General features: G+C 40.5%; 1 protein-coding gene and 1 long non-coding RNA gene across 13 annotated transcripts in view; one reads left to right on the top strand and one right to left on the bottom strand.

The window, feature by feature from the left end:
- Nucleotides 1-17500, top strand: part of DLGAP1 (DLG associated protein 1) — a 292685-nt gene extending 275185 nt beyond the window's left edge. For 11 of the 12 annotated variants that reach the window (XM_083622551.1, XM_083622561.1, XM_083622557.1 and 8 more), the window contains 4 exons: nucleotides 2268-2686; nucleotides 7075-7166; nucleotides 9341-9493; nucleotides 13138-17500. In XM_083622551.1, coding sequence (XP_083478677.1) covers nucleotides 2268-2686; nucleotides 7075-7166; nucleotides 9341-9493; nucleotides 13138-13347 — 874 coding nt within the window. In that variant the 3' untranslated portion in view covers nucleotides 13348-17500. The remainder of the gene's footprint in view (nucleotides 1-2267; nucleotides 2687-7074; nucleotides 7167-9340; nucleotides 9494-13137) is intronic. The other variant, XM_083622552.1, reaches the window with a different exon arrangement.
- Nucleotides 2632-22889, bottom strand: LOC310766473. Its single transcript, XR_014550181.1, has 3 exons — nucleotides 19123-22889; nucleotides 17684-17769; nucleotides 2632-2677 (listed from the first exon to the last, which is right to left on the bottom strand). It is a non-coding gene; the product is annotated as an uncharacterized lncRNA (long non-coding RNA).
- Nucleotides 22890-26251: the final 3362 nt, after the last annotated feature.

Genomic DNA, 26251 nt, shown 5'->3' on the forward strand with positions numbered 1-26251 from the left:
TTCAAAGCATGCAGCAGCATGATAAAGGCTTCAGTCTATGCTATTGAGCAAAGGGGGGTGCTGAGTTTGTGTATGTCAGATACATTTATTCTGCTGAAAACAGCTTTGCTGCCAGAGATTTCTCTTGTCTTGTACAATACTGATCAGTAACTCCTTCCTTCCTACCACCATGGCTCATTGCTCCATGTTTACAACAGCTCTAAAGATCCACATTCCTGGTCCCTGCTCTTTTGCCCTGTGAAATTAGCGTTTGAAGTCTGCCAATACTGCTTTTCATCAGCAGGATGAGTCATGCCTCAAAGGAGGCAAGGCTTTCTTTTGGGCCTGCTGCCACTTATCATTGTACTATTTCTCTAGAACTAAACAGCCAGGTTATCTGTACCTTATCAGCACTGCCTCTTTGTCCCACCTAGGCCAGCCTAGAATTTTTACATAGAGCTAAAACAAGTTGAGAAGGAAGAAACATGCTGTACTTCCATGTCACACTTCTCCTGTTCCAGGTGAAAATGGCCTGTTCCAGGAAAACTTACCCTTGTTGTGCACTGCAACTTTCTTCTCCTTTTGAATATGTGATTTAAATAAGGGCAAAGGGAAGAAACACATTCTATCTACTATTGCACTTCACTGAAATAAGAGCTATTTCGGCCTTTGGATAACTTCAGTACAGTATTCAAATGAAAAATGAAAATGAGCAGAGGTGCTAGTGTTTCTTCTGTGCCCAGAACCAAACAAATCACTGCAAAGAGAGAATGTTCTGTGTAAGATGCCACACACTCAAATCTAACACTTGGGCTGTCAGTAAAGTCAGAGTACTTTATTTATTTTTAGAACTTATATCCTGCCCTTCATCCTAGGACCTCAGGGTAGGTTACAACAATAAATATATAAAACCATAGACAGTAAAGCAATAAAAACTATCAACGGTAATAAAATGAAAGCAATTTGTCAACACCTGGGATTTAGGCAGCCCCCCCCCAGCATCAAAATGCCTGTTGAAAAAGGTGGGGCTTCAGCTGGCACCTATAGCTGAACAGTGTTGGAGCCAGGGGAAGCCTTCACCAACCTGATGCCCGCCAGCTAGGGCTGATGGGAGTTGGTAGTCTCAAGAGATCTGGAAGGCACCAGGCTGCAGAAGGCTACTCCGGGGGGAAGTGTATCCATAGACAGGGAGCTATTGACTGAGCAAGTCTTCTGCACACTGGGGTGAGAGGTGTGTAATCTTCACAGCTGTCATGTTGCACTAACAATGGCAGAACATTCATGTGGGGAAGCAGGTCAGTACTCCAATTCTTGGCCGACTTCAGGAGAAACCAAACAGAGAGCTAAGGTGTGGAGGAAGGTAGAAGATCCATGTTTTATCCTGGCAAAAGGTGTTTAAACCCTGATAAAATCCCACACACACATATACACAAGCTGCTAAGAGGAGTATCATCTGATATGCTGGGAGGTCCAGGAGGAACATCACTGTGACCAGACTGAAACTTATGGTACTTCCACACAAGAGTTTATTGCAGGCTCAGTGCTGCTCATGAATGCAGGACTTTTGTTGTGTTGACACATTATGTTCATTAAAACACTATCCCATATCTTTGTTCCCTGTTTAATCCGGATTTGCCATTTCCGTGAAAAATCCAACATGAACAAACAAAAAACTAACACAGAAATGATAGATGCAACTTAAATGGGGAGCAAAGATGTGAGATGGCATTTTGATGAGCATGGTATTGTGTAGGCACTGCAGAAAAATTGAATGCATCAACAGCACCAAGTCCACAATAAACTGCCATGTAGAAATGCCCTTAGTTACATGTACTGCCTTTATTAACCAATGAAACAAATGTGTGGGATTGTAAAAAGGAGCTATGTACCTGTCTGTTCAAAAACTTCCACAAAATTAAGTCAGCCTGCAAATCTGATGAGATATCGATTCAAAAAAGCAGTGCATTTCTTTGCTAACATCGGCAAATCTATGTGTGAATATAAAGAATTTTAACATTGTTCTGTATTCTCACCTGTTTTTATCTATGTTGTCTAAGGGCCAGATTCAACCTCAAAAAGCTTCTGCTAGCGCAGTAGGGCTTACCCCTCTCCCCCTTTCAGGCCCCAGTTGGCTGGGGGGGGCATTGGGAGAGACCACCAGAACAGTGCACAGGGGGAGAAAGGGGGAAATTGTTTCATCAGGCAAGCAGAAATGCTTGCAGTGATGGAACATTTGTAACACCACAATGTTGAACTTCTCCCACAGCTTTTTATATGGTGTTGTTCAGTTTCCGCAGGTTCACGAGGTCAAACAGTGTTACAGCAGCCGTTCAAGCAGACATGGATTTCCATGAGAACTTTGAAATGTCTATGGACCCTCAAGAAGATAGTTATCCTGGGCAAATATCAAGACAGTACTCTCGAGATGCCAGCACTTCCACTGTAAGCATACAGGGCTCTGGAAACCATTATCACGCGTGTGCAGTGGACGATGACTTTGATGGAGATTTTGATCCGTCCATTTTACCTCCTCCGGATCCCTGGATTGACTCTATAACGGAAGATCCAATTGAAGCTGTTCAAAGGTCAGTGTGTCACAGAGATGGACACTGGTTCTTGAAGCTTCTTCAAGCAGAGAGAGAGCGTATGGAAGGTTGGTGCCAACAGATGGAGAGAGAAGAACAAGAAAATCACCTGCCTGAAGAAAGTAAGTAGTTCAAATACCGATATACAAAGAGACATTTATTCTGCCATTTCCCCCCATCTAAGTCTATCATAAGGGTAAAGAACATGTGGCCCTCTAAGTTGTTGCTGGACTCCAGATCCCACCAGCCCCAGTCAGCCAATGGCCAGGGATTATGAGAGTTATAGTTGGAAAACATCTGGAGGGCAGAACATTCACATCCCTGGTCTAATGATTTGAATGTCAAAAACTTTTAATTCCCTGATATTCCTTATGGCTGCTGAAAACAACTGGGCATCAGCTTCGTATATCTTCTGATTTCACATCTGTAACTAATAATGCAAATAATCTGAGGATTCATCTAGGTTCTTGCAGCACTCCAAGACTTGCAGTCTTGTCAAGAAGACCATATATAAATTGGAGACAGTCCCCCTAAAATTATATTATGATGGTTATGAAATACAACATTGGGATTGGTTGCCTCTAAGTAGGTGGAAAATCTGGAACAATGACTTCAAATACTGTGTGTGTGAGAGAGAGGGGGGGGGGGACTCTAACATTTAAACCAGCCAGCAAATAAAAACCCAACACCTGTGCCATCACTGCTATGAATGCCCAGTTCTCAGTCACCTAATATGCATTGGCAGAGACACATGAAGAAGAGTCACTCTAGATGATGGTTAAAAATTTCTGTCCCATTCTATCCCATATTTGGCATGCTAACAAAGTGGCAAATAACACCACAATGGCAGAAGTTCCAGTATGAGCAGGCTCATACCCCAGAGAGCCACTGACAGTCAGTGTACATTAGCGATGATACCAATTTGGTACCCTCAAGATGTTGCTGGTTGTCCTTGCTGACCAATAGCCATGCTGGCTGAAGCTCATGGGAGCTGGGATCCAACAGCATCTGCCAGGTACCATGGCTACAACTGACATAGACCATGGAGCTGGACAGACGTTGAAGAGCTGCTTTCAAACCATGTAGAGAATGCTGAGCTTGGTGGAACAATAGTCTGAATTGGTATACAGTGGTACCTTGGTTTTCAAACATAATCCATTCCAGGAGTCTGTTCAACTCTTGAAACAGTCCGAAAATCAAGTTGTGGCTTCTGATTGGCTGCAGGAACTTCCTGCACTTAACCAGAAGCAGCGTCAGACATTTGGCTTCCGAAAAGCGTTTGCAAACCGGAACACTTCCAGGTTTGCGGCATTCGGGAGCCGGTTTGTTCAACAACTAAGCCATTCAGGAACCAAGGTACCACTGTAATTATACACTGCCCCAGGTTCATATGAGAAGTGGTAGTCCTTGAGATACTCTAGCCCCAGGCCATACAGTTCACCATTTCAACTCCCTATCTGCTTATTATTATGGTAACCAATTCCTTTCTCAAGGAACCTGCAGGATTATGGTTGCTTGCCACAAGCACATTGTTTTGAAAGGACAGCTGTTTCTTAACCAAGGGAGCCAAGTAAGAGTTTATGGTAAAGCCCAGCACTGACAGCTGAAATGTCTGTTGCTTTAAACTTTAGCAGCATGTGCAATTGCCATACAAATTTTGCTGAAGTTGTGGAGAGAGTTGTTAGTGGACCCACAAATGATTTTCACAGCTTCAGAATGTCTGCAGGTTTAACTGGTCAGATAATAAACTAATGAGAAAACTGCAGAGGCTGAAGTTTCCTCAACATCCTGGCAGCTGAGAGAACAGTTGCTCCCCTGCTCCTTAAAGTAAGATGATACAAGCTTTCCTCAGACAATGCTCCCTTGTACAGAACAGCTGTCTGGAGGAGAAGGCTCAGTCAGGGCTGCTTGACAGAGGCTTGTATGTTACATAGACACGTTTGGTATTATCTAACTGAGAACGACACTGTCAGATGGGACTGAATGTTTCTAGTTAGGAATGCAATTTGCTGCTGCACCTTAAAAACAAGCTAGACTGTCAGTGGCTTCAGGCTGAGTCACTAACAGCAGGAGATATTTCTTTAGCTAATTATGCACAAATTGTATTATATTAAAATTTGTTGGTTTCCTCCAAATTCACTTATCTGTAACAGGAGCAGTAAGCAAATTAAAGCCAGGTCTTTCTGCACAAACAATTTGAGTGCAGATCATTCTGTTAAGATCAAAACTGCAACATGTTCATGAACACAAATCTACCGCCTGGGATTTGTGTGCATGCAACAGTGTGAACCTTTACAAATGATTGAATTAAAAGAAGGGATCTGTTCTTGATACAAGGGCATGCACACAGAGTGACAGGAGCTGCACACACATTTAAAAGCCGAAATCATTCTAATTGTCTGTTTGGTACAAAAGGGGGAGCAGGAGAGAAAGAGAGTTGAAAGTAGCATCCTGAGCAGCTGATCGTCAGGATTTCAGCTTTGTGTAAAGGTGTACACACAGCCACACTGCTGGACTGGAAAGGAGAAAGCACAGTAGATCCCTCAAGCTTGAAGATCAGCTACTCAGTTTAGACAGCACTCATCCAGTTGGGCCAATGGTCTAACTCTGTAATAAGGCAGGTCCCTCTGTAAAGAAGAGCCTCAGCATTCATCTCAAAATCAGCTGGGATGTTGTCATAAACCAGTCACTGATCAAGGCATTCTTTCCCTTCTCCTGCTCTCTCTATGGTTTTGGAATAAATTATTCTAATCAAGATTATTCAGTTATTGTTCAGTCAAGTATAACCAACGCTGCACCACCAAACAATGCATTCTCAAGCAACTTGTCTGACCGGTATGAACACCAGAGCAATTTTTGTTTTATGCAAAAACTCTCTCCCGAGGCAAAGTTGAGAGACAGCCTCCATCCAGTTCCCCCGTTATCCTGCCTTTCAGTCCTTGAGATGCCTTGTGAAGTGTCAGATGGCCCAGCTCCAGCTGAGGCAGCTGTTCTGAAGTAGAAGCAGTGGGAAGAGTTTTCATAACAATGGGAACCACATGAAAGCTCTCAGAATAACTCCTCCCCACTATTGAAGGCTCTTTTCAGTTGAGTGGTTTGTGCATTAGGATGAATAAAGGACTAGACACACCAAGGGGTACATTTTCAGCACAGTGCACAGGGAATTAGACACGCAAGCCTTACAAACAATAATAGTAGTGTGTAGAATACCCTGAGTGGCACAGTGGATGTATTCCACTTAAATCTTGAAGTTCACAGTTGTCCAAAATGAGGGAGCAAACTGAAAAGGTCGGTCTCTTCTTGCATGTTCCTGAGGAAGGACTGTAACAGAGCTCCCTACTCATCGCTTCACACATATATTCAGTGTTTACTCAAATTGTCCCCCAGCACCTGATCTTTGCTACACTGTGCTTTCGATTTATGCTTGCATATTTAGTCTTACTAAAAGACTTACTGAAAGTACAGCCTAGCTTTGCTCTCTGTATTATACTCTTTCTTGTTCTATTGCAAGGGAATACGAGAGTTTTCTATATTTGCAGCCCTGTTTCAGCTTAGAGACTTGGGGTTAGGTGTAGGACTGGGTATAGACCCAGAAAATGTGGGGTACATATTTTGGGGTAAAATCAGCCCCTAAAATTTTGCCACTGTAAACAGCTGTGGCTGATGCAGTCAAAGGGTTGTGCCCCAGGATCTCTCTTGATTTCACAGGGTACCTTGAAACCCATCTATTGAATTGCGTGCCCCTCTTGCCAGCACAAGAGTGCAATCCTCTAACTCCATCCCAGCATCTGCAGCAATTTTGCTGGGCCTTCTTTCTCTTCCACTGCAATCTACCTCTTACCAAAGGTGTGGTGGAACATCCCCAAAATACACTGCCTCAAGGGTTCACCTAGAATACTTGCACAGGCCTCTCAGCCCTAAGTACAGATGTCTTTGTGATTTCTTTCAAACCCAGTGGTGTACTGATACGCTTTGAAGTTCAGGAGCTCATCCTGACAGCCTCTGTAGCTGCCTATCCAATGAAAATCCATAGCAGTGTATCCAAGCAGAGTTCAAAAGATGCAAGCAGCTGTGCTGATCCATTATATATATCCACTTCCTGAAGAGCAGCAGTATATAGCATGAAAGCCCTTTTTATTAGGATCAGCATAGCTGCAATACTATGCACAGTTAGCAGAGAATAAGCTCCATTTAATTTGGTGGTGCTGCCTTCTGAGTTCGACTTGTAAAATACATCAAGCTTTAACAAAAGATACTCAGCCAGCTGAAATGCAAACTTTAGGTTTTAATTAAAAATTAAAAACAATCTTGCGAAGAAGTATTAGGATTTAAGCTGCTAGCATGGAGCAGGAGCCCCATCAGCTCTCCTGGTTCTCCAGAAAGTGACATCATTGATTCTATGCTGAGAAAAGTCCCAGAGCTGCATTTCCCCGGGTTCCACCCCTACTAAACCAGCGCTTAAATGTGGAGGTGTGACCAGCTTTTTCTCATGTTCTCTTTTCTTTTCAAGTTCTAGGTAAAATTCAAGCAGCAGTTGGCAGTGCACAGCTTCTCATGGCTCAGAAATTTTATCAGTTCAGAGAACTGTGTGAAGAAAATCTGGTATGTAACATGTATTACGGGCACCATTTCACCACCTTATCTAGAGCCAGACATTGACACTATGTACAAACAAAGAGATGTAAGGGGTTCCTACAGCTTGTTATGTGTAATTTGATCAGAGCGCATGGCTTTCTTGTTGTTATCATTGGCTTTTTAACTTACACAGTGTTCTGCAGCCATGCTTTTCTTTGCTACCATGAAACCTAGGGATGCGCTTTAATAACAACAGCACGAGATTTTCCTTCCATAAAATTTGCCACTTTACACCCTCAAGAGTTTTCTTAAGTGGTATTAAGAACACCTTTTACTCTGTGTTCCCAAGTGACATTAGTTGTGTCTCACAGCATTTCTGTGAGCAGTTGACAATATACGTGATGCAACATACCATGCAACAGAAATTCATTTGATTGAGGGCACGGCTAAAAGATAAATCTACATTTAAAGCCTGATGGTACCGTTTGGGCTGCAAATGAATTGCAGCAGTACATAAAGCAACTGAATTGTGTCAGGAGTTAGGGGAAGACTGCTATGTGAATGTAAAATCCAAGACCCTTGATAGAATGGTGATAGTTGGTTAGCCTTTTTGGCTTTGAACTCTAGTGAGAATAGAATTATTATTTCTTTTTTTGAATAATCCTACTCAGCCAGCACACAAATAAAAAGGAACAAAGCAGGTCTACTTAAGGCATTTAGCCATTTCCTCCCCCATCATGGTGCCTGAGCACCAGGCGCCATGGTTCTCTACCTAGTCTCCATTGCCACCAGAACATTCTTCCCTAAGCAAGACTCTCTCACCATCACTGCTGCCATTTTTAGCCAATTAAAACACAATTCATGAGCATCTAAAGTGATATGACAATGCTTTAAATGTGCAGTTAGAGCCTTTTACGACAAACTTAACAGAAGGTTATAATATCGGCAAGTGGAGACACAGACACAACTAACAATATATTATAAATAAGTACAAAACCGTTGTCGAATCACAGCAGTAGAACAATAAAACACCAACATGGGAGCATGTGCAAAAATCACATTAGTGAAAAGGCAAATGAAGTATGGGGGTTTTATAAGTCTTTTTGAACACTACAACTGAATGGGCCAACAGTACATCCCTTGGGAGGATGTTGCAGGGGCAACTGATGAGAAGGCCCTGTCCCTAGTACCTGGCAGTCAAATTGATCTTAAAGATGGACCAAATGAGCAGGGCCTATGATGCTAATCTGAAAGCACAGACAGGTTTGTTTCGAGTACTACCTTTCATGGTAAAAAGCAGCATTTTATAAACATGCTTGTAAGTAGGACAATCAGTAGAGATTTGGTATAATATGATTTGACCATCTGGCCCCAAATAGCACATAAGCAGCCACATTCTGTGCCAGCTGAAGTTTCTGGGTCATTTTAAAAAGGAGCTAGTAATGCATGACTGAGGCTAGGGCAATAGAAATATATTTTTAAATTTTTTAAAAAATTGTCCAGTGGCACCTTAGAGCCCAACTAAGTTTGTTCTTGGTATGAGGCTAGGGCAAAATACAGAAACATTACATATACAGTCATACCTTGGTTTAGTTCTCAAACATTTTGGTTCCCAAACGCCACAAACCCAGAAGTGACTGTTCCAGTTTGCGAACTATTTTTGGAAACCGAACATCCAATGGAGCTTCCACGGCTTCCAATTGGCTACAGGAGCTTCAGAATCAAAAGCTGCACATTGGTTTCTGAACATTTTGGAAGTCGAACGGACTTCTGGAACAGATTCCACTTGACTTCCAAGGTACGACTGTAGATTACAAAAACACAGGTAACAATCACCAAGCATCACACTGTTAGTGAAACAGTAAAGACAACTATAACTTATTATAAATCAAACAATACCCTCCATTATAGAATTCACTTTGATGACAGAGTGACTCACAAGCCTTCTTTACTAAACTGCATCTAGGATAATTTGAAATCCTAACAAACTTTAAACACTGTGGCTGTCTCAGTGAAATTTACAGTTTAGTTAGCATAATTAGCCAATCTCACTAAACCAGGTGAGTCAGATATAGCAGCTCAGAGTCATTAGACAAATATAAAAAGTCACACACCAATGGACTCTTTCAAGTTTTTCCCCACCCCCAAAATTGAACAAAATATTTTCTTTCATGCTTTCTTTCTTCTTTTCTGTTGCACAGAATCCCAATGCTCATCCGAGACCAGCCTCCCAGGATTTAGCAGGGTTTTGGGATATGCTGCAGTTGTCCATAGAAAATATTAGTATGAAATTTGATGAACTTCATCAGTTAAAGGCCAATAATTGGAAACAGATGGATCCACATGACAAGAAGGTAGAACATTGTCGATTTTGTATGCTTCATTTAAAGCCCTGCACAAATACTGGACAGATTAAATAGGCCTCTGCATACGGCAGTGATGTTAAAAACATGAAATGGAGCTCATATCAGATTAATCTCATTGTAAAAGAAAAACAATGTTTACATAATAATCACCTGAGATATTTTCTGTAATATGTTTCAGGCATATTTTTAAGGCAAACTTGTTTCTGTGAATTGAATAACGGGAATGTGCTCATTTGTCTTATTATACTTAACGTATAATCATATTAGATAATCAATTGTTGGAAGGAACTGCCTCATATACTGATTCTTAAATTTTAAATAAATACTATGGACAGTACGTAGTACTGCCTAGCCTAAGACTTCTGTTTACTAATGCACTCTGAAATGTCTCAGCAAGTAAACTAGGGAAGTTCTGTAATCACCGCTGGCTTTATAACCAGTTCCCATTCCCAGGGATAAATGTATGGGTATTCTCAAAGTGGACCATCATAAAAGTTACATGGTAAACCTCTCATGTCATTGATCTAGTTTGTTTACCTCGAGGGAGACCTCATAACTGGGTTCACCTTACCTACTTAATTCAACTCAATCTAGTTCCAAAACATTAAACAGAATGGTAAATGAAGGTTCTGCTGTGTTTCCTAGAATAAGTTGGGCTTTATTTTTTTACTGTGCTTTGGCACATTGCTTTGTTTTTATTCGTTTGTTTTCAGTATTTGTGTCAGGAGCAGACATTGGTCAAAAATCTATTGTTGCCATGCACTAGAAGGACTTAAAAGCTGGGCATCATCCCATCAAATTCACATTGGCATCAGTGAAAGAGGAACAGATTTAATTAGTTAATATGAAAAAGAAATATTCAGATGATACAACAGAAGTAGTGATGCGGGGAGAGGTAGCTGAGAAACAGAAGAACTTCTGTGTGAAACAAATGTTGCTTCTTACCCCGCAAAGCCCAAAATGGGGAGGGAACGACATTTTGGAAAGAACTGAATCTCTTTCCTAAAATACTTTCTTCCACAATAAGGCATAAAATAATGAAATATTTAAATAAAATATCTAATACACTGTTGCCCTTATAGCCATAATAATATTAGCTTATCCACAAAATTAAGGCAGAGGCAAACAAATGAAACAGTTGGGAAGCTTATTTCAATGTGTTCAAAACTTTGTTTTCAAAAGTATATGACCAGCAAATAGCAATTCAGAACTGGGAGCTGTCGGTTCTTCTAGAAAAAAACAAACAACTGTCTAACTGAGAACAAGTTCTAAATTATATTTGCATTTGCACAAGAAAATGCAGTGGGGTTCAGTTTCACACATTCTAAACAAGTTCTGGAAGAGGAAGGGCAATTTGCTCACCCTCTATTTGTAAAAGGCATTTGAAGCTGCTCTTAATTATCTTCAGTTAGACTCCCACCAGTTTTGTCTGCAGTTACTTCATCTTGTGGCTTCTTTTTGAAAACAAAGTTGGTGTCATTAGTGTAGCATTCAGATATGTTCACATCTTATTTTTGAAGGATATTCATAATTGCCATCAAATAAACACTGCAAACATTTTCGTTTTCCTCTCAGAACTGAGATTTTCCCTCAGAAACTCAATATTAAAATGAACATTTATCTGTGTTTTTAGGAACAAGTATTAGTAAAGAATGGGGGAAGGAGCATGATATCCATATACATAACAGGCAGGCTCAGATATTTACACCCCATGCAGGAACCTTTCTGCTTTTTTGTGGTTGGCTAACATCATGCTGCATTTTTAAAACAAATAATGCTGAACCCTTACAGATGCTGAATAGGAGAAAGAAAGATGCTAGCTGGTTTTGATAAATTCATTGGGGAAATGTCAGATTTTTGAAGAGAACCCTTCAAAAACTCCCCAAAGTACAGTTACTCATTGAAATGATAGTATTAACTGCAAGTGGTTATTTCTTTAATAGACTAAGATAGAGAGAGGCAAACAATTACCTCTATGAGTTCCTTACAGGACAACCATTGAGACATCAACTCAGAAGCCCCATTGAGCTTGAGGTGGCTTAGTGTTCCTACCACACCAAATACTTGTCATTAGATGCCAAAATAACACATTAGGCAAAAGGTATTTATTGACAGTATTAGGAAAATGATTATTTTAATGTTAAGCTCCCTAAAAGGAGGCTGTTTCTACAACCTGTAATGGGGGCAGGGGGAGGTTCTGTGGTGCACAGTAACCATAGTGTTGGCAGGTTAATGCTTAGGATCTTAAATTAAAACAGTGGTTCATTTTCTGCATTTAAAAGACAGATGGGCAACACTTGTGAGTTCATTTTGTATTTGTGCTTGTTATCCTTCATCCACTTCCTAACCTTGGGTAAAGAACATAGATCAGTTTTTGCATGCCAAACAAATAGAATGTTCTGAACAAACTAAGTTCAATTAAAATGACCTTACAACGTAAGCAATTGAAGCTGTTTTGATCAACAATGGTAAAGTTAGAAGCTAGGATGAACTTCATGTAGTGTAATGGAATGAATAACCCCTTCTTTAAGAAAGCATGAACCAGATGGAAGGCCATGCAGTTTAAAAATTAGGGGCTGCAGACATGCACTTTGTATTGTAGAGCCCTGCAAGTTTAGATGTAACATACATTTTTCTTTGAAAATATCCATCTCTGAATTTATATATATATATATGTGTGTATATATGTATATATAGCATGTGTATATATACACCTTTTTTTCCTTGTTAACCTTGTTTGGATGCCAAAGTAATGACTAATGTATGCTTTCAGAATACCTTTTAAGTAATCCCCACTAACTCTTGAGTTTGTAATTAAATTGTTTACTTATGGTGCTAATTCAGCACAATGCTACACTTTCAGAAGCACTTTTATAGCAATACCCAAAGAGTGTATCATGTTACCAGGGTCAGCTTCCACTAAGCACATGCTCTCTCTTTTTTTTCCTTTTTAAAAATTCTTGCTGTGATAACTAATATCAGGCTGCTAGTTCATATGATTGTGTGAAATATATCCATAAGTCCTCAGTGTTGTAAGCCCATTTAGTCTTGTGTATGTTTATTGTATATAAAGGGGGAGAGGGGACCTCATTATTTGTGTCTTTTCATACCTATTACACACTATTCTAATATGATGACTTAATTTTATTAAGAAATCCCAAGACTCTTTTATTAATTTTTGGGTGACATAAATTGCATCTAGTATCTTAAGATTTATGGCATTGTATTGCTTTAAGCAGTGTTACCAAGTTCTGCTTAAGATGCTCTCCTTTCTAGTCTCTGGTACCAGGAAGAAGAGTCTAGATTTCCCAGAGGGAACCACACGCAATGTTTAGCGATGGGAGCTTCAGCACCAAGTGTGTGTAGCTGACGCACTGTACCCATGAAGCACTGCTTTCAGTTCCTCCCTATTTTGCCTTAAGATTATGTTATTCTTTCAATAAAAAGTCAGTTCAATGAAGAAGAAGAAATGCAGATAAGAACTAACAAACTTTAGGTAAAAAAAAAGTGTGTTCTAACTACTGACCTATCTTAGTTTGTTTGTTTGTTTTTTCCACACCCACCTCTTTTTTGTTTGTTTCATTTTTCCCCTGAGAAGCTGTATAATGTCATTAACCTTCTGCTTTGATCAGGAGAGAAGGGCCCCTCCTCCAGTGCCAAAGAAGCCATCGAAAGGTCAGGTGCCACTCATACGGGAACGCTCTTTGGAGAGCTCACAGCGTCAGGAGGCCCGGAAACGGCTGATGGCTGCCAAACGAGCTGCGTCTGTCCGTCAGAACTCAGCCACTGAAAGCGCCGAAAGCATTGAGATTTACATCCCCGAAGCCCAGACCAGGCTATGAAGGGATCCAACCAAGAGGACTCTTAATGGCAAGGAACATCTCTTGTATAATCTGCCCTCCTAGGTCCATGCTCAGAGACACCAATAAGTATTTGTATCCCCCTCTCCCTTTATCTCTCTCTTCTCTCCCAATGAAGTAACACTTCTGTGGCGTAGTTGTCAATCCTCCAAGAGATTTTTCGCTAATTCCCCTTGCTTTCTAAAGGTTTGCCCATGTCAGCCTAACGCTTTGTCACATGTACTGATGCTACCACCTTGCCTCATGTAAAGAATCCCACAGACACACAGTTGAAGTCACACACATACACAACAAGCATACATGCACACACCTCTGTACAGTAGAGACACAAATGAATTCATTCTTGGTCCTTAAAGGTAGTCTGTTATCTAGTGTACAGCAATATTCAGTTATACAGTATTTTGGAAATTCAGTATTGCAGGGTAAACCTTTAGGATTCTGTTGTCTTCCTAATTAATGATGAAAGCAGATCTAGCTCAGAATCCCTTCTTGCTATTACCATTATTATTACTATTATTATTTTAAAAAGATGGCACGCATTATTTCATTCCTAAGAAATCATACCTTCTCACCTGACTGATCAGAAGGAGCTGGAGAGGTAGGTGTGCTGTAGTAAAAGTTGAAGTTAACCTTTCAGATGAAATGTAAAAGACCTGCAGCTGCACAAACTGCCACATTTTTATTTCCTCGGTGTTGCTTTAGAATCCTTTTTTGATCAGCAGAAGACTGTAAAATCAATCTTCCAAGGAAATAATCTGGGGGTTATTTAAGGCAATAAAATGGAAACTTGGATGCAAAGATGGGTGGAGGTTAAATTTAAAAAATCTTAAAATCATATTGTCTAATAAACTAGTAAGATTTTTTATGATTGTACTATATTGCCAATTCCTATGGTAATATATGAATTATATCAGGTTATAAAAGGGGAGCAAAAATAGCCTTGGCTTTGTTGATGTCCAAGCCTTGTCAAGACTTTCAGATCTTGCACATATAAACACAGACATTTGCTGTTGAAATGCTGTAAATCAGTGTTCTTTAACCTTTGGTCCCCAGATTGTGTTGGGCTACAACTCTCATAATCCCCATTTAGCTTAGCCCAATGGTCAGGGACGATGGGCATTACAGTCTAACAGCACCTGGGGGCCCAAAGCTGAAAACACTGCTGTAAATGAAATTTGTATTTGTATGCTACGAATCAAACTGCTTACATCAGTTTCTTCTTTCAAATAGAAAATACTTAAATTCTGAAAAATCAAGGAATTGTTGCAACACATCAGATGGTGAACATCTCTTTATCTGTGGAGCATTCTTTTAAGAATGTGATCCACGCTTAATTGTAGGCATTTTGGAATCAAGGCTAGAAAGCAATTCCCAGAAACGGAACCAGGGTGCAGTGGGAACAACAGTGACCATGCCACTACCAACCATCATGCTGGCAGAGAGCATGAAGACCTGCCAGGCACCACAATGTTTTAAGGCTAGCATCCAATATCCTACTAGGAGGAGTGGTGAAAACCAGATACGATATGAGTCCTGGCCATAAGGCATTATAGAGCTAGCAGATTATGCCCTTGTGGAGCTGGTGTGTTCAGATCTATTGACTCAAGTCAGTAGAACATGGATCTAGCCTGTACATAGTGCTCTCCCATGTGCCACGCTAAGAATCCTGGCCCATTTGGTCTTTGGAGCATCTTCCTTGGCACCCATACTGAACATGACCGTTAGTGGCCCTCACTTGTCACAAAATCAGGAGAGTTCTGCATTCTGCAAATAAGAGATGGTATGGTAACAAAGTACCCCGATTGACTTGATAATCTGCACTCTGTATCTTACCAGAGTTGGCGTTCAGTGCCCTTACTGTTAACACAATCCAACTGTGGAATCCTTGACTGCATGGTTGACATAACTGTATAGTTCACATTTCAAAACATCAGAATTTGCATTGGAAAAAAAGTTTTTTGAAAATATACATGATCCTATCAGGACATGTCACATTACACAGTGCTTTAATTTTATTCAAGAATTTGGGAGAGGTAATAGGTTCTGGCAAGGAAAACTTTCATAAAACATTTATAAAGCCACTAGAGAATTTGCTACCTCTCAAAGCCATTGATATATCCAAGCTATATGTTTATAAACAAGGCACAAAATATCACTGCTACATTTTACAAGTAAAGGGCTAATAATTCAATATTTTAAAGACTTTAAACAGTATGATAAAAAAATCCAGTGTAACTCATCACAGGAACCAATCGTGGAAAGTCTGACTTGCACGGATTTCAATCACATTGTATTTGCTAGGATAAATTTTATTTTATCTGAACAACACTTTTCTCTAAAACTATAGTAGCAATGAAGGCTCACACACTGTTTCAGTCTACATAGTGCCAATTGCCACCTTTAAATATATGGCCATGCTCTCTGTTTAAAAGATTTGAGGACTCTTTGTATGAACGTGTACACACAACAGCACCCAAAGAAAAGGCCATTTTCACAGCGACATTTCTGTTTATTTGAACCCATGAAACAGGAATTAAGACTGGTTGACAAGCAGCTTGAAAATAATTCTAATTGAAACGATGCAATAAATCTGGTATTTTCATCTGCTATGAACATACACTCAGAACTTTCTAGTAAAATCCAATTATTTTCCTTGGGTTTACACCTAGGTAAATATGTTGAATATCAGTGCCAGAACTTTTTATTCTAGAATAGTTGTATTTATACATCACAATTTTGGTATGAAATATAAAAGAATCTGTTAGCATGATGCCTGGTCATTCATATTATATGGGTTCTATGTGTGGATGGAAAAATAACTTCTACCTAGTTTTTCAGCAAAACTCAGCTGGCATCCAAATTCTGAACGCTTGCATAGAACATGAGGATGTTGTGAGCGTGTGAGAGCACAGTGGGCAGTAACCCAATCCTGACAATGTATTTCAAGTCTATGATCAGGCTACCTGCTAGAAAGTGAAGTTATATTTGCTATGGTTGCCACACGTTGATTACAGAGCACCATAAACCAGAAGAAAAAAAAGCTAATGTGCAGTGATAACATTTACAATGCAATCCTATGCAGCATCCTTACTAAGAAGTATGTCTCATTAAGCTCAATGGGGTTTTACTTTTGGGTAGATGTTATAGCAGGTGTGGAGAACCTATGGCCTTCTAGGTGTTGCCGAACTACAACTCCCATTATCCTTGGCTATTGGCCATGCTTGCTGGGGCTGGTGGGAATTGTGGTTAAGCAACCCCTGGGAAGGGAGAGCAAAGGTTTCCCAGACCTGCATTATAGGATTATGCTGTTAGGACACAATCCAGCCAATGTTAAGCATTTTCAAGTCCCATTCATTTCAATGGGAAAATTAAGCATGTTTTCAAATTTCTGCCACTGAAATTAATGGAATTTAAAAGTGCTTAATTTTGTCCGGATCAGTGCTTCCTATTCTAATTTTATTTGGATGTGCTGGCTTTCTTTTTGTTTTTTAAGTCCAAATCTGTGAGGAAACTGTTCTTCCCAGAATTTCTTTGATTTTAAATTACAAGATTGTTGGGCATATTGTGGCTGCTTGGATAGGAACAAAAATGGCTTCCTACATCAAAAGTTGAAAAGTATTTATTATATTTTTTTGCAGATGTTTCCATAAAATACTGTTAATCTTTTTGTAATGACCAATGAGAAAATGGATTAAACATTTTAATAGTGAAAAGGAAAATGGTAATAAGTTATTTGTAATATATTTCAGTTTATTTATTGGGTGCTCCGTTAGGGTTTTGGTGTGCACTATCACTTTAATTTAAACTTTGTATTTGTGAACTTACTGTTTGATTTTTTTCCTAATTTATAATGCATATTTAAACCAGAATGTAAATCACTGACATATGTGCATTCTATCTGCATTCCCAATCATGATAATCATCAGTATGTTTTCGATTTGGAAAAAAAGTGGTACAACTTGCAAAGCCTCTAGATGGAGAGATGGAGAGCATTGTGTGGTTTTATGAATTGGGTTTTCATAAGATTATCTACTTATCTGGTGTGTGGACAAGGAAAAAAAAATGTAAATAGATTAATGTTTCCCATAATGTAAAAAAGAGCAAATTAATAAAATAAATAATGCACTGCTTGTAAGAGCTGTGGCTTTTCAATATAAACTCTCGTTCCCTCTTTGCAAATTAATATTGCCCTTTTTGACAAGGTCATTTACAAGAGCATAAGGAAAACACTGTGAGACAATTACAGTGTGGAGGCAATTATAGGGTGGAATTTCCAACTGACTCTGCTAAGACTTGTATGAGCAGCAATGCCACTTACATGATCTGTCGTGCTGAGTTCACAGAGTATCCTTGGGTGTACAGCTGCTCAGATATTTCATCTTTGCTGATTTGGTGCCTTGTACCCTAGAAATATTTCAGCCTCTTAGTATTGATGACAATGTAAAAAACAGCAAGCATGATGTCATCATAACACCCAAAGACACAAACAACTGTACGCCCCTCGCAGTTTATGTGGTTCCAATTATGTGGTCAAAATCACCAGAACTGTTTGGGAAAGTAGCTCATGCCCACAACATGGACATTGCACAGCATTGCATCTTTTCAAGAATTTCCCATTGCATGTGTTAGTTTGGTCTATATCTCAGGACCATAACAGTCTTCCAACTGTCTGTAGGGTTTCTCTGTCCAATCTAGGAGTATTCCATAGCTGTTTTTCAATCGGGGGCGAAAACTCCTAACATTGGAAGTCTGCTGCATGGGTTTGCTTTGTGATATATGCTACAGGGTAATGTTACTGACTCTTGGGTCATAAAGTCCAGGTGGTATTTTGGTCAATGACTTAACAAAGTGGCTGAATATTTCTATCGTAACGTGGGCAACCTGAACCTGAGGCCTTAGGAGTGAATAGGACTTTTGGCCTAATTTCATGCAGGTAAGTAAGCAGGAGTGATGGGCAGGGGATGGAGGGCTCCAGTTACACTCATCACCCCAGAAAGCAGCTTAAAAAAAATTCCATGAGAATGTGGCTTTTGGCCAGGGAATTGGCCACTTCTGATTATATTGTTGTTGACGTAACTTTTCTGCACAAAAGCCTTTTCATTATTCGCATTTTTGCAGACAGGCTTCCATCCTGATATAGCTAACGTACTGAGAAGTGTATTCACACCATTGTATTCACACCACTTCAAGGTATGTGGAGTTAGGATTGCAGCCCAGGAAACTGAAGCTAATTATGAGGAAGAGGGATTTATTTAGGGCCATAGACAAGATAATGGGAGATATACTAGGAACCCAGAACCTATGGACCTCCACATGTTGTTGGACTCCCAACTCCAATCAATCCCAGCCAGCATGAACAATAGTTAGAGATAATGGGAGGTAGTTCAGTAACCTCTGGAGGACCACAGGTTCTCCCTGAGATAAATGACTGGATCATTTGTAATCAGCTTTTTATGTACAAGTTTTGTTGGGGATCATTCAAAAGAAGCTAGTCTGTTTTCTGAGAAGTCTGTACTTGTTTGTGGTGTTGGTGCATTTATTCTAATGTGTATTACCATACTGTCCTCTAGGAAATGATATTTGATATCACCCACCCATCTACCCCCACAGTAGAGAACCACTTAGAAAATCAACCCCCTCTCCATTAAGCCCATCCAAGAACAACTTCAAGATTTAGATCTGAGTGGGAGTCAGCAACCACATAAATCATACGCAAGAAGCAATCAAGAGAATGATCCAAATACAGAAAATACTCACCCAACAAAAGGCTGCTTGGCTGGGTGGTCTGGTCATGCAGTTCAAGCGTTTTATCAAGAGCAAATGCTTATTTTGTTGAAAATATGTTCCAATATATAAACTGGAAGTCTTCTCAGAATATGAATCAAAAATTTAATTTTTAAAAAATCTGTGTATGCAGCCAAGTAGCTGGCTTGGGGTATCTGGTCTGCTGAATGTGGCACATGCACAAAATAGGGTTTAGCCTACAACACCATCACATCCCACCCCCATGAGCCTGCCAACCACTTAAGACTGGCATGCTCATGGTCCTACTGCCATGTGAGAGCTGGTACCTGTGTCTTTTCAGTGGTAGGAGCAGGACTGTTAAATATCCTTCCTATGAAGATCCATTGGGCCCCTTGTCTTGTTTGCAGTGTGCTTTTGGTTTGAGAGATTTCTGCCCTTGGGATGTGCTTTGCTTTTATTGCAGATTTTATTTTATTGGCTGCTGTTTCCAGTTGCTTTGCATTACATAGTACTTGTTGCAACATCCACACAATATCATAAAAATGCCAACCTGTCTCCGCCACCCACTTACCTTTGTCCAGCACTGAAATGAAGCATCAGCACTCGGCCTTAGACACTTGATTGGCTGTTGGCAGACAACAGCACACACACAAAAAAACCCCTACTCCCACCTGCTGTTTCAGATGTACCACAGATGAAACCAGCTTTTGACAACACAACCATTTCCCCCTTTCTTCCAGTACACTGCACACAACAATGGATTTCAAAACGTAACATACCTACTCCATCTACCACAATCCCAACTATGATATACCTACGCACACACATACCTGTATGCACACAAAGACACCCTGTGAATACAATTCTATCTATGAGTCCCCTCCTTAACCCCAACTCCATCCCCACAGTGCCATTTCCCCAAAGCTGCATAAAGGACAACTACCAATTACAAAACTTCTAGCAAGAGAGATTATTACTTACCTCTTCCAAAGGAAATCTACCAGGTTTGTTGGAAGGTGGATTCTGTCTGAAATGTCTCCTGAGGGCACAGATTCAGGAAATGCTTCTGTATATTATGGTTTGCTGTTCTATGATGCACACTCACGATATTTGGTGGGTTGTTTGCAGCAGGCGACAGCTCGCATCAGTGGATCTCTCCTTTTCCCTCATCCCCACTGCAGCTCCCCTGTACCCTGCTCCCAAAAAAACTTCTCCAAAGTGTCAGAGGAATCTGCTAAGCATGGTGAACTGTGTTCTATGGAAATTATCCTTTGCAAGAACTTGCTTTCTGCTCACATAACATCAGATTCCACCCAGTTATTCTTACAGGGAAGTAAGGAGCATATAACTGCAGCCGCAATCTTCAAGAAGGCACATTTACATGTTGACACACTGTTATGGATCAGCTTAGCATTGCATGCGAACTGAGCCAATGTTTTGACCAGCTCTCCATTGCCACACGCTTTCGCCACTGATTTTCATTCGCTCATCCAAAATGAGAAGTGCTGTTAACTACTGTCGAGCAGGTACTTTTCCACCAACCAGATGCTAGCATCCTGCAATCCATAATATGAGTGTTCTTATTGCCTCTGTCTTAAAGGTTTAAGCAGCAACTGGGGGGGGGGGGACCTTTCCAAGTTTGGTTACTGTTTCAGCACCTGCTCTTCATAGATTGTACTTTGATCTTAACATGCAGCATGCTACTGATGAAAGTAGGGTTTATTGGTTTTGTTTCCACTGATGCTTTAAAAGAGTCGGGAACAAAGCATTTCAGGCAGATGTGCCAACCACCACCTGCCCTGCCTTCCAAGCAGCAGAACAGTAAGTTCTGTTTGCCCAGATTGATGAGTAATTTGTAAGGGACATGCAACAAATCCATTGTTAATAACTTAGATGCCATTCCCAATGACAGCAGCTCATGGAAACAAGTCTTTGTTGCGTTTGTACTTGAGCACTCTGGCCAGATCCAAAGACATCCAGCCTGAAGAAAAGTTCTGGGGAACTGAAAGTTCAATTGCATCTTAATAAAAAGTATTATCCCATCATTACTTTTGTTTTTCTCAACATAATAACCTTTACATTATTCTGGTTCATACAATAAGATTTCTAAACCAATTACTATGCCTTTCATTACCAATACTGGTTTTAAAACCAAATTTGAAACTGAATTACAAATAGGATGCTTCCTGATGGGTGCTTATTATGGGATGGATGCTCCTCGTGCATGCATACTTTTCACCACATCCATTCATTGTATTTAGCATCAAAATGCCAACCCATCTCCCTTCCCTCCTTAATCTGGATTTATCCTATGGGTGGGGGAGCCAATAAATTAATTTATTGCTGTGAATGACCCCCCCTTTAGTATCAGTATAAATCCCCCATCTGTAAGCACATAGAGGCAAACCTTGGACAACAGGAACTACACTTGCAATGCAGTCCTATATAGGTCTGTTCAGATGTTAGCCCCATTGAGTGATACTTCGTTTGTGTGTGTGCAGGATTCCAGCCTCAGTACAAGATACCAATAACTGAAAACACAGAACAGTACCCAGAGATCTGGGCTCCTGCTGGCACCTCTGATACACAAGTGATCAACTTTCAGTTTCCAGTGTAGTTTTCTGCAGATAACTGCATCTGGAAGTGGTATGGAAATACAGCGGTTAGCCTTCAAACGATTATGGAATTACTCAACAGTGATTCTGCTTCAACATTTAAAGTGCAGCTTGAGCTGTCAGCAAATTCTGAAAACTACCTCATGAGCCAACACAGCAAATGCACATCTGAAACATCTAATCCAATCAACACCAACTCAAGATGATAGGTTGAATTCAGATTTCCAGCTGTGGAAGGTCTTGAGGCCAAGCAGAGCTTCCTTGCTGAAGCAAGAAGGAAAGTTGATTTTTATCCATTGTAGCCCCCAGCAACACCGTCCCAACTTGTTCCCAATGATCCCACCAACCCTCTGGAACAGATTTTTAGGTGGTACAGCAGGTGGAGCTAAAAGAAGAAATAAGAATCAGGGAAAACTGTCTCTACTCTTGCAGCAGAAATATTCAGTGAAGTTTCAATCTGGCAAGTCTGGATCTAATCCAATTCTTTGCCCTCCTCCAGATGGCAACAACCAAACCTGACTTATAGCAATAGTTTCCACTCATTTCATGATAAAAGACTTAATGGCCTGTAGGTCACAACGTTTACTGAAAAACATCTCTTGTTACTACTGGCTTGGAGAAGAGTATTTCCAAGCAACAGTGCACAGGGGAAGAATACCTAATTATAAAACACAAAGGAGAAGAGCACAATGGGGGAAACGAACATCAATATGGTAAGTGAGAAAACAAATGGATTTGCAATACAGATTTGTTATTTTTTAGGGAAAAAATTCATTGCTAATGTTTAAAGTGTCTCATATTTTTCTATAATGAAGTTTTTTCAAGAATGTGTTTAGGATGATAGTGAAATAGTTTCAACCAGAAGCAGGCATTGTTGTTTTCAATGGGTACCAAAAATGCAATGTTTGTAGAAATTCTACAAAAGCATCTATGCCAACTCTCTTGTAACCTATAGCTCAGTGGTAGAGCATCAGCTTTCTGACCAAAAAGTCTCCAGTTAAGTCCCTGACATCTCCAGGTAGGGCTGGGATTGTCCCCTGCCTGAAACCCAGCAGATCCACTGCCAGACATCCAAGACAATGCTGAGCTAAACAGTCTGACACAGTATAAGGCAATTGTTGGTGCAAAGAAAATAATAGTTATAAAAAGAATTCATTATGCCAAGATCCAAAGTTTGGGTGAAGTATTCTCTGGTTAGAGACCCCCCCTCCCAACCAAAGAAGAGATTTATAATCACAAAATATTCAGCAAAGTAAAGCATGGAAATACAGGCTGTTACACATTTAAAATATGCCCTGGTGAGTTCCAAAACTCCCCTCTTCCCCCAGCATAGGAAATGATCATGGTTGGAAAGTTAAAAATAGGTTTACTTACAAATTCTTCGAAGGTCAGATTCGTATACAGCAATCAGAAAAAGTTGCACAGCCAGTAAAACTTAGTTTAGTTCCAAAGTGGTGAGAGTTCCTAAATTATTGGTATTGGAATTCAAGAGTGGCTGGTGAAAGTCATGCAGTCTGAGCTGGAGCAACCAGCTCAAACTTCTTTACACACTGAGCTCAGGTAGACTGGAAGAGAACAATAGGCCTGATTACCTAGTTCCTCCCAAGGTGAGGGGAAGTGGACATAGCTAAGCCTGGTAGGAGAGCTTACTCTGTGGTATTAACCCCTTAATGCATTAATAAGGCCTTTGTATGTTGGTTATATATAAGGCTAGTTATCCCACAGCAATTTCCTTGGTTCCTGTGCAACAGTTCTAGTGTAAGTGGGGCAGGATGGCATGTAATACAGAAAATCTTCAGAGAAAATGAAATTAAACTCTTAGCCTGGATTAACCAGTACAGAAATTAGAGGATTTGGACAGGTGTCCAAACAGGGTTTTTATAAATTAGGCACAGAACAAATTAGTTGCTACTATGCACACATTCTACTAGATTTCCCCCCTCTGACATAGATTTTCTAATTGCATTGCCTTTTGTGGCCTCCTAGTCCAAATGTATCCTTTCTCATAGTCCAAATGGGCAGATATGTGTGTTTGTTTCCTATGAGAGCATAGCTTCATTAATGTTTTTTCATTTATTTAGATCACTTTCAGCAGAAGTAGTAATCATTTTTTTTAAAAAAAGGTCTCTTACATTAGCAAAAATATTGCATAGTTTTACATTTTCTGAAAGAAAAGGACCGACTTCAGAGAAAATGTCAAAGCGAAGACAGATAACAGCCGAAACAATTTTAGAAACACTGAACAAGGTCAGATAATCAGCACTGTGACTAAAATAAATAAATATACAGCTGCTGGGAAATCTGATGGATGCTTGCTCATTGAAATTACAAACGAGTAGCCACCTTGACAGTAAGTGTGTGTCTAATTCAAAAAATTGTTTCGGCTGGCCACAGCTGCCTTGAGCATTCTTGCATCAATAGAGAAGAGAAATCTAAATCCTCATGACACATACATAAATCCAGGAAATCTTTCATACCACTCCATCACAAGTTAGGGGGTGCAGTTCTTTCATGTCAAAACATTAACCAGTCGCTTGTGATATCTCAAGCAATATTGCATTTCTTAAGCTATTGCTTTTCCTGATACCAGCAACTATTGGGGCCTTCTTAGATCTAGTGCTTATTAGAATCACAAAATACGCAGGGGTATATATTTTGGTGTAATAGCTGCTTAGTATTTTGAAAGTGGACTCTCTTAATCTTAAATAAACACCATGTGATTCCCCACCACTGCTCCTTCTGCCATTGGCTGGTGGAGCTGGCACTCTGTAGTCCTGGTCACTGGTGCTGCTGAGGTGTTTTCAAGGGAGTCAGACAAATGAGGAGCAGAAATTTTGCATCCTTAAGAGTTTTGTGCCTGGGGGAACAGCCCCTGTGGGCCCCCTTTGATACACATACAAGATGAGAAAGCACTTGCAATCAGCACAGGCGTCTTGTTTTGTGACCCAGGCCACTGAGGAATCTGGTAGCAAGTGGAAGTCAAACACTTGGAAGGATATTGAAGGAAACAAATTGCAAAAAAAATAGTCTAAGAACTGTAATCATTTCATTCTTTACAGTAGATCTGCACAGCCAACTGCTTAATCCAAAATAACCATTTAGCAACTCTGTACGATGAGCATTTAAGGGTCTTCCAAGCCCTTTGAAACTGGACATGGAGCATGTTGTCCAGCTTACAATGTCTTCACTGCCCCACATCCCCCTGTATTCAGAGATATCTGACAGAGCTGATGCAGTTTTTCTTATCTGTCAGTCTCTCCTCTTCTCCCACTCTGTTAGACACACAGGGACATCTGAGAGTTGCTCAGCAGGCAAATTGCTTGAGAGAGTAAAAGCTCTGTGTGCTCTTGCTATTGAACACAATGAGAGAGGGGCTCTTGATATTGAATTCAGTTAGAGAGGTAGTGAAACAAAAAGAGAAATAAAGATTGAAGAAAGCAAGTGAGGGAGTTCAGAGATGGGATGCAAGATACCTTTGGGGCAATGCAAGAAAAAGAGAGGGGGAAAAGGGAGGGGACTGGCACGCTGGAGTCAGCAAAAGGAGGCAACTTAGGAGTCACAGCCTTACAGGATGGGAAAAAGAGGAATAGCAGAGAGACTTGTGATTAGGAAAGTAGAAAAGGAAATAAGGGAACAGTGCAGGGAGGCCTGTGAGGTGAGGAGACATGAAATAAACCATTTCACTCTATCTTTGAGAAAAGACCAACAAAAGAAACATAGTGTAATGAGTTTGTTGGTGCTAAACCCCCTAAATTCCTGGGTCCAGTAGGTGCTAGAATTTAATTAAGGCTTGGGGTGCTAAAACTGGGAAATAGCCAGACCCGTGTGTATTATACTGTGTGCTAGACACTTCTAATCCTTTAATTAAGCCAAGTGTTAATAGCTAATTAATCCAGGCTAACTTCCTCATGAGGCGATAGCCTGGGGGGTGAGCCATCCAGAGGACTTGGTGTGAGACAAATGGTTGGGGCCCCTCCCTCAACTCAGAGTTAGTTTGAGATAAAGCCAGAGCTTAGAGTTGGCTGGGATGTGACCTGGAGGAGGGGAAATTGTAAAGGTGGCAATCTAGAGACAGAGCAATGTTTGATTTCTGTTTGAATCTGTTCATGCAGAACATTCACCAGGCTTGTTGGCTGTTGCCATTGCCCCGTATGAACAGAGACTCCAACTTAAGAAATCTCTAACACTTCTTTGGTGGCACATTGCAGAGGACTGGAGGTGGTGGACAAGCCATCACAGAAGTTAATTTGCCATCACTAATGTTGTTAAGGAAGAACCTTCAGCAGAAGAACCTGCAACAGACCCCCAAAGACTCCCAATGGTTCCTGGAATGCCGTTTGAGCATCTCTGCCTTAGAGAACTCATCTAACAGATTCTGTATTTAGGGCTATATCCAATGCTGCACCAGTGGGTTTCTGCTGGCACAGTGAGTGGGACCTCCCTCCTCATCCAAAATGTGTTCTGGGGTCCCCTAGCCCTTCAGAGCTGATTCAGAGGGCATGTGGGGGCTGGAGGAGACGGGGAGG

The sequence above is a fragment of the Podarcis filfolensis genome (genome assembly GCF_964270895.1).
Source record: "Podarcis filfolensis genome assembly, chromosome: 7".
NCBI lineage: Eukaryota > Metazoa > Chordata > Lepidosauria > Squamata > Lacertidae > Podarcis > Podarcis filfolensis.